At 35.0% G+C, this 14748-nt stretch overlaps 1 protein-coding gene, 1 long non-coding RNA gene and 2 other non-coding genes across 4 annotated transcripts; 1 reads left to right on the forward strand and 3 right to left on the reverse strand.

Annotated features, from left to right (window-relative positions):
- Positions 1-59: 59 nt before the first annotated feature.
- On the reverse strand, positions 60-130 carry TRNAG-GCC. The gene has a single exon. It is a non-coding gene; the product is annotated as a tRNA-Gly (tRNA).
- A 126-nt stretch (positions 131-256) lies between these two features.
- TRNAG-GCC lies at positions 257-327 on the reverse strand. Its single transcript has one exon. It is a non-coding gene; the product is annotated as a tRNA-Gly (tRNA).
- A 564-nt stretch (positions 328-891) lies between these two features.
- On the reverse strand, positions 892-4764 carry LOC113758518 (transcription factor bHLH30-like). The gene is made up of 2 exons (XM_027301334.1): positions 3678-4764; positions 892-1692 (listed from the first exon to the last, which is right to left on the reverse strand). The coding sequence occupies exons 1-2, from the start codon at positions 3999-4001 to the stop codon at positions 1213-1215; spliced, it is 804 nt and encodes a 267-aa protein (XP_027157135.1). The 5' UTR covers positions 4002-4764; the 3' UTR covers positions 892-1212.
- An 8834-nt stretch (positions 4765-13598) lies between these two features.
- On the forward strand, positions 13599-14748 carry LOC113758519. The gene is made up of 3 exons (XR_003466773.1): positions 13599-13682; positions 14397-14630; positions 14720-14748. It is a non-coding gene; the product is annotated as an uncharacterized LOC113758519 (long non-coding RNA).

Consider the following 14748-nt stretch of genomic DNA (forward strand, 5'->3'; position numbering starts at 1 on the left):
TATAACCCAGCATAGACAAAGAAGAAGAACAAGCCAGAGGCCCGAAGCCCAAAAAGACATGCACCAGCCGGGAATCGAACCCGGGTCTGTACCGTGGCAGGGTACTATTCTACCACTAGACCACTGGTGCTTCATGTGGGTAAATATCATTAATGTAGGTTCGGAGCCCCTTGTTTCTTGCAAAAGAGAGTAGAAATATAACCCAGCAGAGACAAAGAAGAAAAATAAACCAGAGGCCCGAAGCCCAAAAGGAACATGCACCAGCCGGGAATCGAACCCGGGTCTGTACCGTGGCAGGGTACTATTCTACCACTAGACCACTGGTGCGTCATGCTAGCAAGTGTCTTTCATAAAATGGACAATGTAATAAATTTGTTTCATACTACAATGAATCTCCTATTTTGAAGAAACTTTGATGAAATTAGTTGGTGGCTAAATATAAGTATCTAATATGCAATATTTCTTGAAACTTAGACACGGCTATGATTTTCCTTTAGTTTATTTCTTAATAAAATATTTTATTACAGAGAGTACTTGTAGCCTGTATTATGAATTTGGTTGCAAAACCACAGATTGTTTAGCATTTTACTATTTTTTTTAGTTAAAATTTCACACTTCTTTCGGTGGAACAAATTGATTTTTCTTTTCAGTGCACAGGCAGTTGAACAAGGAAGTGCTGCGCATTAGCATGGAGAAGAAAATGGAGAAAAGAACAGAAGCAAATTGGTTCAAGCAATCCTCTTGTGCAGGAAAGATATGTTTCTTTCTTTCATCCATATTCTCAAATGGAGAAGTTAATCATGATTGTTAATTATCAGTCTTCAGAGGCAAATTAATGATAAAATAAATTCAGGGTTTGATGGAAAGCTAAATACAGGAGGTTTAGTGCAAACCATTATAGTAAACTTCCATTAGCAATTGGTATTTACATCATACACTTAGCAGCAAAAGCAACTCTTCTTCATCCTGTCCTCTTTTACATTTATCTCAAATTATTTCCTTCCGTTTCTTTTCTCTTCCAATTGAGCTGGATCTCACACACTAAGGTGCTGGTGTTGTATATAACAGACCAGCATTATACTACTGATAGACATACATCTTAAGGCTAAAAAAGGTCCTCAAGGTATACTTGTATGTATAGAGCATCAGGCCAACATATGCTAGCATGAGCTTAACAGTAATAGTAATAATATCACAGCAGCATTATAACTTTCACGATGATGAGCATGAAGACACAAAGTAAGAAACCCTTTGCCTCTTGTTCGAGTACATTGTTTGCGGCAAACAGTCTGTCGATTCAGCAAACTTATCCAAGATAGAACTCAAAGCCTGGTGGACAGAGTTCACGAGCTGTTTGCGATCCTCTGCACTGCCAATGTCCCCTCTTCTGCTGCTGGTGAAGAATAATACATTCATCAGGCGGCCTCCCAAGGTCGAGATTTCTGACCTCATCAAAGTCAGAGGAAGAGATCCAATTGCCTTCTTCAAATCAGACAGGAGGCCAGGCCTATAATCGCAGCACAGAGATGCCTTGAAATTAAAAGTTCCTTCTACTGATATCTCATCAAGCTGCTCAACTCTAACTTCATCCGAGTCCAGTGGAATGCAGAAACTTTGACTAATTTGTGTTGTTGTTTTCTGCAGTTGCTTCACTTGGCTAATAACTTCGGCCAGTAGCGTTGCCTTGTCCATCTGCAAACCAACTATTTAAGTCAGACCTTAGCTAGAAATACTTTTGTATACAAAACAACTACACTTGATGGGACAAATTAGCAGGAACACTAAGAAATGGAATACAAGCACTGCCAATCACAAACTAACAAGGACCGGATCATTCTTAAATTTAGTGCTTCTATTCGATTGGTATATATCCAGAAGGAATATTCTTGCAATCTCAGCAGCCAAAATCGAGCGCACAAGAGATTTGCTTATTGAGTTCTGGTGTGTTTTCTGAAAAAGCTTAATCTTTCTCATGTATTAACTCTACCAAAATCCTCAATCCTTATCAATTCAAGGGTACCCAAATCCAACAATATAGACATTGAAAACATTACTAGCTTCATTCACACAAGACTACAAGTGAAGGGTCCAGATCCTTAAGAATAGAAAGAACCTTCATTGATATGATTCTCTTATTTTATTTTTTTTTTCTAGAGGGTACTTTTGTCCTCGATAGGTGGGGGAATTAGAGATCTAGCTCAGTATCTTGTGGTTATAGCGACCCTGGCAATAGTACAAAAAATATTGGGTTGCTGTGTTCAGCCAATTCTACGGTGTATTTTTAGTTTATGGTTTTCTTTCAGAATTAAGCCAAGAAATAGTGAAAATATCCTGTTTACATATGTGATTTCACCACATGTTTCAAAATTACAAAAGTCAACTTGTCTTATTAAACAAATACAGAGCATTAAATAAGATTAGCAAGCAGGTAAAAGCTGATTAGTTGGCTTATTTGATGAGCTAATATCTACCGTCTTTCACCTAGTCTAAGCTGTACAAATGGACAAAATTTGGAAGCAGTAAACAAGAGCAAGGTAATAGCTCCATACTTCTCTGGACATGATTGAATGAAACAAGTAATTAATAAGTTAGGCGGCTTTATCAAGTCAAAATTTTCAGCTATGAAAGACAATGTGAAAGCTGCTTGTACATGACAATAGGTTTGAAGCCGTGAAGATGACAATGTTCAGTAATTATTGCCATAATACATTTAACTATCCTTTTATGAAGTCAAAGTAGATGCATGCAAGCCATACAAAAATAAATTAGTCAAGAAACTATGTCACACCAGCTGATATCACCCTAGCAACCAATCAGATACTTGTTTATACTCAGCTGCCTAACTTAAAGTTTGATATTAAAAAACGCTATATATTTTTCAGTTAGGCACAACAATATTTAGAGAACTTCTACAGCTTATAAAAGCTGTACATAAGAACTTATCTTCCTGCTAAGGAAAGGCCCTTCCCAGACAGCCCTTGGTAGTTCAAGGCGCTAACAATTTCACAATTCGTTTTCTAAAAAAGATCTGAGAAAAGGAGATAAATTTTGGCCACAACCTTGCATAATCTCAAACATCGCTGTCTAACATTTATAAATTCTGGTTAAAGACTGTTATCATCATAATTATTTTTTCTAACTGAGAAGCATGATTAACCGACTAGTTTCATCAAAGTCAACTTTCTCTGCTCTGTATTTGCGGATGTTGTAACAGTTACCAAAACATTACAGGTATGACTGTACTTGCCTATACATTATGGCAGAGAATAAACACCAAATGAAGATGGTATTCAAACTGGATAGGTCATGCTATGATGGATTGGAATTGGGGCATAATGGAAGCACATACACACATAGAAGTCAGATTTTCCAAACTAAGATTTACGAGAGTCTGCAAATTAACTTCAGATATGACGCCATCAGTTCATGATCTTAACAAACTGATGATAACAATCAAGAACCAGAATCAACTACCAATATCATCGATCTGTGAATATTAAGCAGAGAAAAGATGAACTAAAAAGATCTGACAATAGAATCTTAAACTTCTGATGGTAATATTAACGGAATGCAGACATCACCCAAGCTGCTTATTTCAAAACCAAACGAAAATATCATAAATTAAAGACCAATTGGAACATTATTCAAAAGTATATCGCGAAAGAACTGGTGCTAACCTTTTCATTAGGAGGGACAAGGCCACGAAGCGTTGCCAGATGAGCGTTAATCCTCTCTCTTCTCCGCCTTTCTGCCTCACTGTGGCTTTTCAAAGCTGCGATAGTTTTAGCTTCCGATGTCTCACCTTTCTTCCCTACTCTCCCACAGGACTTCACTAACTCCCCTCTCTCACCATCCAACACCAAGGATTGTGATCCCGACATAGACTTACTTCCCAAATTCCCACCAATCCCACCTATATCTCCTGGAAACTGATCAAACTGCCTTCCACAATCTTCACCAATAGTACTTCTTTTAACTGGAGCTTCAGAATACAAGCTCATGCTCTAAAGTCTACTCCCAGCACAAGCACTAGATAGGCGTATATGCTAGTGAAATATATAATTTCTGCCTCAAAAAACCAGAACTTTGAGCTATTTGGTTCAAGAAACGCACAAGAAACTACACAAACAAGTGTGTGTGCTAATATATGATTTCAACAGCAAGGCCTTATTTTGATCAAATTCCAAGATTCAGTTTTTGGAATTCCAACAAAATGAACAAATATCAATCTTTTCTTCTACAACAAGAAGAATTGTATATCACTAGCATCGACTTCTCATCTATTCACCAACCCTTTTGGATTTCACCTCCTAACAACACAAAGTTACAACAATTGTGTGTTCTTGTGTGTGTTTTTGGGTGATTGACGTACTAAAACTAATATCTAAGGATCAAGGCCAGGAGGGCGAGTGGGAGGAGCAAACCAGAGAGAAAGCACTCGGGAGAAGCTGCGGCAGCTGGTAGTTGAGCCTGAACCTGAGTCCAATGTTAAAATCATAACTTCCATCTAGGAGAAAGAAGAAGACAAATTTGTGGGGGGCTGAGTTTTGGGGTAAAATAGATAATATATCAGCAGCAAGGAAACATCCACATTTTCTTCTTTATGATCTTGAATTGGAGCATTTCGATGAACTTTTTTGTTTGAATGTTTATGACCCAGTTGAGAGAATCGATGAAAATACAAAGAAAAGAATCCAAAACCAACAAACTCAACCCAGAATTTTCTACCCAAAGTAGAGTATACCACGTGTATATGAAGAGACAAATCCAACGGATTTGTAGTCTACTTCGTAGAAGTAGTTAGTTTGTGGAGAGTTGGGAAAAGGGTAATTTATAGATGGGGAAGGTCAGAGCGGTTGTTTTATTTTCATAAATTATTGTGTTACGAATTCAGGCTGGGCAAAAAGTCAATGTAGGTGAATAAAATATTTTTTACGTATATTTATATAACATAATGTACACAAAAAAAATATAATACGTATAATAATCGAACAAAAAAGGCACAAGAAAATTGTATTGTCTCCACTCCCTTAAACCCAACTCGATTAGTCGAGATATTATAATTAAAGAGTACGAGATCATTAGTTTAACTTTCAAATTTTCATTCCTCTTTTTCTTAAAAGGCTTTAGAGTTGCCTTTTTATCCAAAAATAGAAAAATGAATTCTTGACAAAAGATTAATTTTTTTTTCAATTTTGACTTGTCAAATATTTGTTTAGGTGATAGGTTCTAAGTCTGTGCATATCTATGAGGGTAAAAGAAAAGGAAGAAGGTTTTCAAATTGGAATACAAGTTATGTTTCATGTATTTATGCTGCATATGTAAAATATTGCCACACGATTAAGGTGATGATAGGTTAAAAGAAAAAGAAAAAGAAAAAAAGAGGTAAAAGATGTGAGAAAATAAGAAATTTTTTTTTTGATAAGTGAAAAGTTTTGAATCGAGAATTTTTTATTTATAATCCTTTTCGCTTTACCACGCAATCTAGTCCTCCTCCCCAAAAATAAACAAACTTGCTCATTAGGCATGTGAGCCACGGTCGGCTTTAAAAGTTAAAACTCCTTCATAGCTTTCAAGAATTGAAAAATAGATTATTGTCTTCATTACGCAACTTATATTCACATACATTATTAAAAGATGAGTAAATTTTATATACATCGACGGTGTATACATTATTACGATTAGATATTCGATACATATGCAAAATTTGATGTTCAAATTCAAATTCGAATTATATGTCATGTATTTAATATTGAAAGTATATACACTATTAGTTTATAGAAGATTAATGGTGATGGTTATAATTCTAGTAAAATGATGAGATAATTTTAGAAATTTCTCCTGAAATTTCTAACAAATTTATTAAGCACTCTTGAAGCTTCAAAATGTACACTAACCTCCCCTGTCCCTTTAAATTATAATACCAGATTTCACATTATAATGAAATCCCTAGTTTGGTATTCTTACATCAAGAATGAGTCTTAGAATTTTTTTTTCTTTTTTCCTTCTTACTATCATTACCAGATGTCGAACTAGTTACCATTCTTGACAAAGTTAATTTAAATGGCATCCAATGCTTTGTTGGATATACTCCAAAATTTCAAATTATAATTCCTTTTTAATTTAATGAGCCTTCTAATAATGATGTTAGGCTATGAGACTAGGTGGTGAGAAGAAGAGTTAAAATTTAGGGACGGAACCAACGGTGCAACCAATTTCTAAGTACGGATGGCAATATATATATAGTTTTTCAGCCCTGAGGTCATGGTGAGACACATAGCTTAGACTCGTTATTTTGCTGTTATGTTTGTATGTTTTTTCTTTGTTAGATATAGTAATCATGTGTGTGAGTATGTGTTTTTTTCTAATTACACAGATAAACATGACCTTGCAATCAGGTTATCTAACATCCTTAATATAGCATTAATCGATGAGTAATGCCTAAAATTAGGTAGAACTAAAAGGCATGATTATCTAACATTCTTGATGTAGCATTAATCAATAAGTAATGCCTAAAATTAGGTAGAACTAAAAGGCATATGGCTATTCATGTAATGTGTAGACTTGCTTATTAGTCACGTTACTTCTCTAAGATAAGCAATTTGACAATTTTCATTTTTTTTTGACAATTTCTATTTGCTAGTACTTCACATTTAACAATCTGATAGAAGAAAGAAATAAAGAAAGACAATTATAAAATGGGTTTATCATTTTCTTTTGTTTGCTAGACTTGAATTAGCATTCAAACATATTTAAAAATATTTTCAAACCAACGTAAAATTGAATTAATCTTTTTTGTATATTCAGTGGCTTTTTTGTTTTACATTAATAGTTCTAGATTCATGACACATAATTTTTATTCAACTCTAGCCCACCATGACCTTGGTTTATATATACTACCATTTCTCCTAATCAATATTTCATATTGGATCCTATTCTTTTTGTTGCAATTTAGATGATTGTTTGATTGATAGATTAAAAGTGTTCAAGAATGGAGAGAGCAATAATGGTTTCTTTGGACAGGACATCATCTATTGAAAATGTGCCACGGACTCTCAATATTGAGCAACTTTAACTTGCAAGAGTGAATATACATATTTTCTTATTTTTCTTTCTTTCTTCCCTTTTTTTGGCTGTCTATCTCTTTGTTTTTTTTTTTTTTTTGTGGAGATTTTGATGATTTTGGTTTTGATAATTTGTATAGGAGGCAACACTTTATGTGGTGAGTACGAAGAGCATGGAAGAAATTCTTTGAATTTTCACTAAGACAATGGCTTAGATACACACAATATCTAACAATTTCTTGAGTTTAAAAATTTTCTTTTCTACTTTCTAGGTTCTTTGGATTTATAATTCTTACTTATTTGATGATTCTTTCTGTTACTTGGTTGATGATTTTTTTTCGGTAATCTGTATCATAAGCTGCAAAATTATAGGTTATTTTGTGTTCTTAAATCATGTGCTAAAATAGGTGAGTTTCTCTTTTTCTCTTTTTTTTAAATAAAAGTGGTATTCAAAATCAAGAGATTGTTGGAATCTTTAAGTGATGAATTCCAAATCAACTTGTGTTTAAGGATAGGTTAGAATAAAATGCTAAGAAATAACCGGTGGAACTATTCTACAAATGGGATAATAAACTCGTGTTTAAGGTTAGAAAATACATATTTAGTAAATCATTTTTTCATGCTCAAAAGAAAAAAGTTGAGCCTACTGTAAAAGTTCAAAAACTATAATCCATTTCTTAAATTGCATTTTTTTTAATGATGAAAGTTTATCCTTTTGCAAAAAAAAAAAAAATGTTTACATGGGGATCCTTTTATATTTTTTTATTTTTTTGCAAAACTGAAGGACTCTCTTACCATTTTAACTCAAAAAACAATCAGGCAATAGCTTGCAGTAGAGTGCAAGGTTCCCTTGAACTCTGGCCCCGTTTGGAACTTGAGTTTTTTGGAAGTTTGTCTAAAATTTTACTATAGTATACTGTAGAAATTTTTGGAAAAAATTTTTAAGATGAAAAACTTTTTTTTTTCTTTCCTTTCTTCTTCTTCCTTCCCCCTCCCCCCTTACCTCTACCTTCCTAGCAGCCATGGTCCTACTATTTTTTTTCTTTTCTTTCTTTTTCTCTTTCTTTTTCTTTTTCTTTCTTTCCTTTTTCTTTTCTTTCCTCTCTTATTCTTCTTCTTCTTCCTTCCCCTTCCCTCTTCCCTCCCCCGCCACCTCTGCCTCGTTGAAGAACCAGCAGCCATGGTCCCAAATTTTTTTTTTCTTTTTTTCTTCCCCTCTTCTCCCTCTCTGCTCCCCTTCACCCTCCCCCTCTCCCTCCAGAAGCAGAGAACCAGCAGAGCAGCCATGGTTTTTTTTTCTTTTTCTCTCCCCTTCTTCTCCATCTCCCTCTCCCCCTCTCCTCCCCCTTTCCTACTCTCCTCCCCTTCCCCCTCCCCCTTTGCCCAATCCAGTCGTGTGACCAGATCGCAGCTAGGGGAAGGGGGAGGGTAGCCAGGGAGGGGAGGGAAGGAGAGGGGGAGGGGGAGAGGGAGAGGGAGAAAGGAAGGAAAAACAAAAAAAAGAAGGCCGGCGTCGAAATAGGTGGTCGGCGCCGGAAGCAGAGACAGAGGAGGTAGGCGGCGATGAAGGTGTGGTGGATTGGGGTGGGGGAGAAAGAAGAAGAAAAGAGGAAGTTTGTTGTGTATTAGATATTTTGAAGTGTGTAAGTTAAAAAATTTGATAAGTTTTTTTGGGTTCCTGTAGCTAAAGTTGTTAAAAGTTGTTAAAAAACTAGTAACAAATAAATTTGCCAAAAAATTTGGATTCCAAACAGGGCCTCTATTCGTGTGGCTGCGATCAGTGGTGGGATAGGCCAAAGACCAAAACACCACCAACTAAGTCAGCCGAAAGATAAAATAACCCTCAATTGCAAACTTGTTTCTGTCCAAGAACAAAACGTGGAGAATAGTGAATTTCCAGCAAAATCGCTCCCACCCAACACCAAAAGACCACAACACCCTTGAGGTTCACAAAAATCACAACATAACCGGACCATCGACACTGTTCACAAGTAATTCCCTCTTTATATATGTAAGATATATATATATATATATATATATATACATACGCACACACTATGTAGATAGGAAGAGTCATCTTTTGGTGTCATCCATTTGTTAAAAATATATTAACTTTCTTTAAACAACAAAATAGGAAAACAAATATGTCTTCGTAATAATCACACATATCGGTGTGCCAAAGTCACTAATGATGGATTAATTAGCTACGCAATCAGGTAATTTAAAAAGTTTTCAACTCTAATATGGGCATTAAAGAATTATTCGACATTGATTTTCAACTTATCAACCACTTCAACTACCATGACGCCATGACCCCGATTTTGTTTAGGCGCAAATTTTTGATACAAGGATTGTGATTTTTTATGAGATTGACATGAAGGGAAATTAAGAAGACGAGTGATATATTTATTTCTTTTTTCTTTTATGACCTCGTGGTGGCCCAAACTACATTTTCATCCCTCTGACTTTGATCATTTTTTCAATCGTGCCCTCGCAATTCTTGTTTTTGTCCCCGGCATTAACGACTAGTATCATGCATATGCTTGAGAAAGTAATCCCTTAGAACCTGCAAATCAATTATTGAAGAACCAATTACCAAACAAGTCTTGGAGATATCAAATTGAGATGAAACTAAATAGCAAAGGACCAAGATGCAATGCAACTTCCCTATTGTATTTTATTAGACACCGTTGCAAAGCTCTGATTTTGGTTGTTGGAGGAAGCTGATTTTGGAAAGAGCAGAAGAGGATTAACCTCTTGAAACTTTGAAGGATCCGTAGGTTGTAATAAGAGTCCAAAATTTGTTTTGTCTCAAGTTACAAATTCAATCTTTTGCAGAGGAAGGAATAGATTACAAGAAAAAAAAAGGAATAAAAATTACAGAATACTACAACAAATAGCTATAAGAGTTGAACCCTAATATAGTATCTTGATGTTGGCCGAGTTTACCACCTGTAATTATTGTTATGTTTGTGCAAGAACCATTTTTCTCGACCTTGATTTAGTACAATAATTTGTCTGCTCAATAAAAAAGTAGCTTGTATATATGATTATTACTTTGTATTTTATTTAGAGTAAATTTTATATACACTGTTAGTGTATATACTATTGCAATTGATTGGATAGATGACGCATGAATAAATTTTGGATTTCAAATTCAAAATCTGCACATATGACATATATCTAATGATGATAGTGTGTATACTAACGGTGTATATAAGATTAATTCTTTTATTTATACATTCCTTGTTCTTCTGCTCTTTGATTGAGCTTAAAGGTCAAACATTAATTGAGGTACTAATTAATCATTTGAGTAAGAGGAATCAGTTACGCACCTCGTGAATCATGATCTTTTCTTGTTTATACCTTTGATTTTGTACTTTTTTTTCAAAAAATTTTCTAATTGCATTATTCTTTAAAAATCCAGAATCTTAAACAATGCCGTACCAACTGCTATAACAAATAAACAAAATGTTATCAACCTAATCAAGTGTGGACCTTTTGCATATGATTATTCTACTACTTTACATTAAAATGAAGGCAAAAATTTGGATAGACCTGATCTCAAAAATGATTATTCTATTACTTTACGTTAAAAATGAAGGCTATAACAACATATTTGGTGAACTTTTCTAATGGGACCTTATTTTAGAGATGGAATATCATTAATCAGATTTCACCACTGACTTGGTAAATGCAAATTTTGGAGGTGTATTGCAGCATGAATAAACATTTCTGCTTTTGGTGTAGGTGTTAGAAAAATGTTGGTAAATACTTCTTTTCTACTTTAAAAGCGAAAATGTTGATAAATAATTCTTTTTCCCTTTGATCAAATTTCAAAGATTTTCTGTGAAAAAAACGAGTAGACTTATATAAAGAGCATTATAGCTCCATTACATCATAAACAACTGAATATCTCAGCCTTGAAAACATAAATGAGTAAAATATTAATCTCCTTGGAAAGGCACTGTGTGAAAAACCCTCCATGCATCTTTTGTTTTCTTTTTCTTTTCTTATTTCTTTTAAAGCAATTTGAACCAACCCTTCTAGTGAATGATCTGAGGAAAAGGATAAAGAAGCAAACTAAAACAAGTTATAAGTTCTACAAACTAAGCACATAATTATCCAATGATATTACTTGTGTAGGCATTTGCATATATTCCGGATGCATGCTTGTACTTACCAAGAAAAATGCCACATACAAATAAAAAAGAATCCATAAAACATCTTGGAAAACTTTCATCAGGGAAATTACTAAAACAAATCAAATGTTTGGTGTTCTAAGCTCACAGAAATGATAATTTTTATTTATTTATTTATTGTTTTAATGTAAGCGGAAGATCCTGAATCCGGAAACTCTCACTTACATTCCCTCCTCCTCTACCACTCAACTCATTCCTCGCCCAACTTATAACAATTTCATCAAAATTGCTAGAAACAGTGTGGTGTGCCTACATTTTTTTTTGGCACACTTCAATTTGCTAGGTGGGTGCTGAGTGCCTTTCGGTATCTTGTTCTTCAACTTCTATGTGCAGTTGGCTAATTTTTGTTGGGAAAGATGCAAAGAGATTCTGTATCTCATCATTTTCTTCACCAATAATAACAGATAAAACCTAAATATTCTAGTCCATTGCAACTTCTTCAAAGTAACAGACGTATACAATAGAGGGTCATCATGTAGAATTGTTGGATTAAACTATGGTTGACTAACACATAGCTTTTAATTATTGATCGATACATCTTATGTGGCATATAACCATTTCCTCTGAAAATTTTGAGTATGAGGATACATATTCTATTCATTGAATTTTCTTTCATTCTTTTTTTACTTTTTTCTTTCTAAAATCATGTATTTCTTGTTTGGAATTCAATCTTCTAGTTATCTCTTGTTCGATTTACTTTTAGGGGTTTGGAAATCTGGTCAAACACTCTTTATTGTTTGTTATATCGTCATTTGATTGCGAAAGGCTTGCCTTGCAGGAGCAAACCGACAGCGGTTGTTATCACAACCTACAAGAGAAAACGCACAAAATTTTTTTAAATGCCATGTTTATTTGGCAAAAATTCAACAGAAACGTCACATCTGGAATCGCCCTGGTGGTGTTGTTGTATTTGTATAAATATATGTTCTTTTTGTGCGCCTAAATTTTGCAATTCTTTTACATTAAAAGCGTGATTTTTTTTTTTGTGTTTATCAAATATTATAAGAAGTACAATAACTGGACGTAGTCGCATAAAACTATTACCTCATCCTGTTACATCTATGGCATTGTAACAATATATATTTGCAAAGAAGAATGGTAACTCGAAGTTGACATTTTCTCATTGTTGATCTCACTCAATTAACCACCTTAAGGACAAATTTTCAACCATTCTATCTGGCTGTAGACATTTTGCAAGCCTATATCAGCAGAAGTATCTAAGTAACGAAGCACAATTTGTCTTCTTACATGACCATGGTTGCCAATTAAGCCAAAGAAAATTACACTCCCCAGCTGATTTAAAATAAGAAAATGAAAGTCAATCAAACTTATAGGTTCTTGTTATTGGTAGCAAGCTAGCTTGAATCTTTCTCAAAGAAAAAACCAAGAAAAGAAAAGCAGCTTTAATTGAAACATTACTTATTGACATGTCCATAAGATATTCTAATTGCCTTCTCTAGGGATCCCAAGGTCGGAAGGTCTACATCACTACCTCTACTTCTTTGCCCTTGCAATGACCAAGAAGCTAGCTGCTCGATGAAAACGTCCCAACTAATTGAGAAAATGTTATTTGTTCCTTGTCCTTTCGAATGAAGTTTTCAAGTCGATGAAGAAAGATACTTTGACCATACTCCAATTATCTAATGTTCTTTAGTTTAACTTTGATTAATCAGACTGGAATTGACAGAAAAATAGAAAATTTCATGAACCACTCAACAAAGTTTTTATGCTAAAACCATCCGCGTACAAGGTAGGTTCCTACAGTTGCATGATACATAAGATAAAGATAGGCATCAAGAAGTAAATCTTGATACATAAAAATTTTCTTTTTCTTTGAGCACCCGGTATTCCTACTTTCAGTGAGACTAATCCGGATTCGACTCGAGGCGTGCACGCTCAGTTCGATTCTTACTCGGAAGTGAAAACCTAACCCAAGATTTTCAATGTGCGAGTCAAAATTGTGACCTCCCATTTGCATTAACAATCCGTTTATCAGATGCATGAACTTTGACACAAATTGCAAGAGATAATTGCTTGATACAAAAAAAATGCGATGGGCCTTGGATGGAATTAGAGGCATTGACAATACGACTACTTTGTGGGGTTGGGCACCAAGAATTTATCGGCCCATAGAACAGTCTATGGGCCACCAAGTGGCCTAATTTTGCAGGATCTTGGGGCAAGCAGTAGTGTTTTTTTGTAGCATTGTTTGGATTCCTATGGATCTCTTCTTTGGATTGGACAGCAAATAGGCAACCCGAACCGACCCAGGATCCGGTAACCCGTTTCTTGAAATGAACGCGAAAACTAAGAATCGATATTGCAAGGAACTCTCTGTCCTCTCCATGCTGCCTTCTCAAATCTTCATCTTCACAGCTGATGCGGATTGTGGCGAGAACGAATTCCTGAAAATTAGGTACACACAAAATCACACTCCCCTTCGTTGTACTTCGATTTATCAGAAAAGTCTTAGTAATATTTTACTAACTTATGATGTATCCTAAAAAACCCACCTTTCTTACCATTATCAACAGAGCGCCGCCAGACAGACTCCAAAGCCCTGATAGTACAGCAGCCCTGCCATGTTTATTTAGAGCTCTGTTCTGTTCTCGTGCCCATCTAAGCTTCTTTTGTGTTTGCTTAAAAGATTTGACTTGTAAAATCCCTTATTGTTTTTGTGTGGAGGGAATTGTTTCTGAGATAAGATAATTGAGGGTCTAATGGCTCCTTTTTGATGTTCTAATTAGATAATGATATGTCTATAGATATGCATGTGACTATGGACCTAATCACTCCCTTTTTGAGTAGTTATTTTTTCATTCGTATCTATTTTGATTAGGATAACGAGATCTTCTTGGCTCTTTTACTTTGAACTAATTAGTACCGAAGAATGTGGTTGCAGAAATTAGTAAATCTGAAGTGGTGATTGCGTGTATTTCCTCTCTATGTGAGGTTCTGAGCAATTTTTATGTTATGAGGATATGTGAGATCTCAATGTGTTGGAATATTGCCTGACAAGATTACTGCCTGCTTTCGTTTTTAGTTTTTATCGGACCATGCATTTAAAATACCTGGTTGTGCTCTATGTTCATTTTTTTTTGTTCCCTTTTGGGTTACATGTTATGAATAGCTGCAATGGAAGCACCTAATCAGTCTGATCTGCGATCTGATTTGAATCCTCAAGTCACGTACCGCTGCAAGAAATGTCGAAGAATCGTTGCTACAGAGGAGATGGTTGTTCCCCATGAACGTGGAGGTGGGCAGAAGTGTTTTAAGTGGAAAAAGAGAAGTCATACCCAAGTGGAAAACGAGCCACCTGAATGCTCATCTATTTTTGTAGAGCCCATGAAGTGGATGGAATCATGTTAGTCAATTCGCAGATTTCATGCTTTTTATTCACAATATCGGATATTTGTCTTGCACTAACATCGTTCAACTCATATTTGCTGTCAGTACAAGACGGTGGTGTGGAAGACAAGATT

Source organism: Coffea eugenioides, unplaced genomic scaffold (assembly GCF_003713205.1).
Source record: "Coffea eugenioides isolate CCC68of unplaced genomic scaffold, Ceug_1.0 ScVebR1_553;HRSCAF=1251, whole genome shotgun sequence".
Lineage (NCBI taxonomy): Eukaryota > Viridiplantae > Streptophyta > Magnoliopsida > Gentianales > Rubiaceae > Coffea > Coffea eugenioides.

Excerpts from the sequence above, each read along its gene's own strand:
- LOC113758518 (XM_027301334.1), bottom strand. The coding sequence starts at position 4,001 with ATGAGCTTGTATTCTGAAGCTCCAGTTAAAAGAAGTACTATTGGTGAA. Across the intron at positions 1,693-3,677 it reads TTGTCCCTCCTAATGAAAAG|ATGGACAAGGCAACGCTACT; the intron begins GTTAGCACCAGT and ends GTTGGTTTGCAG.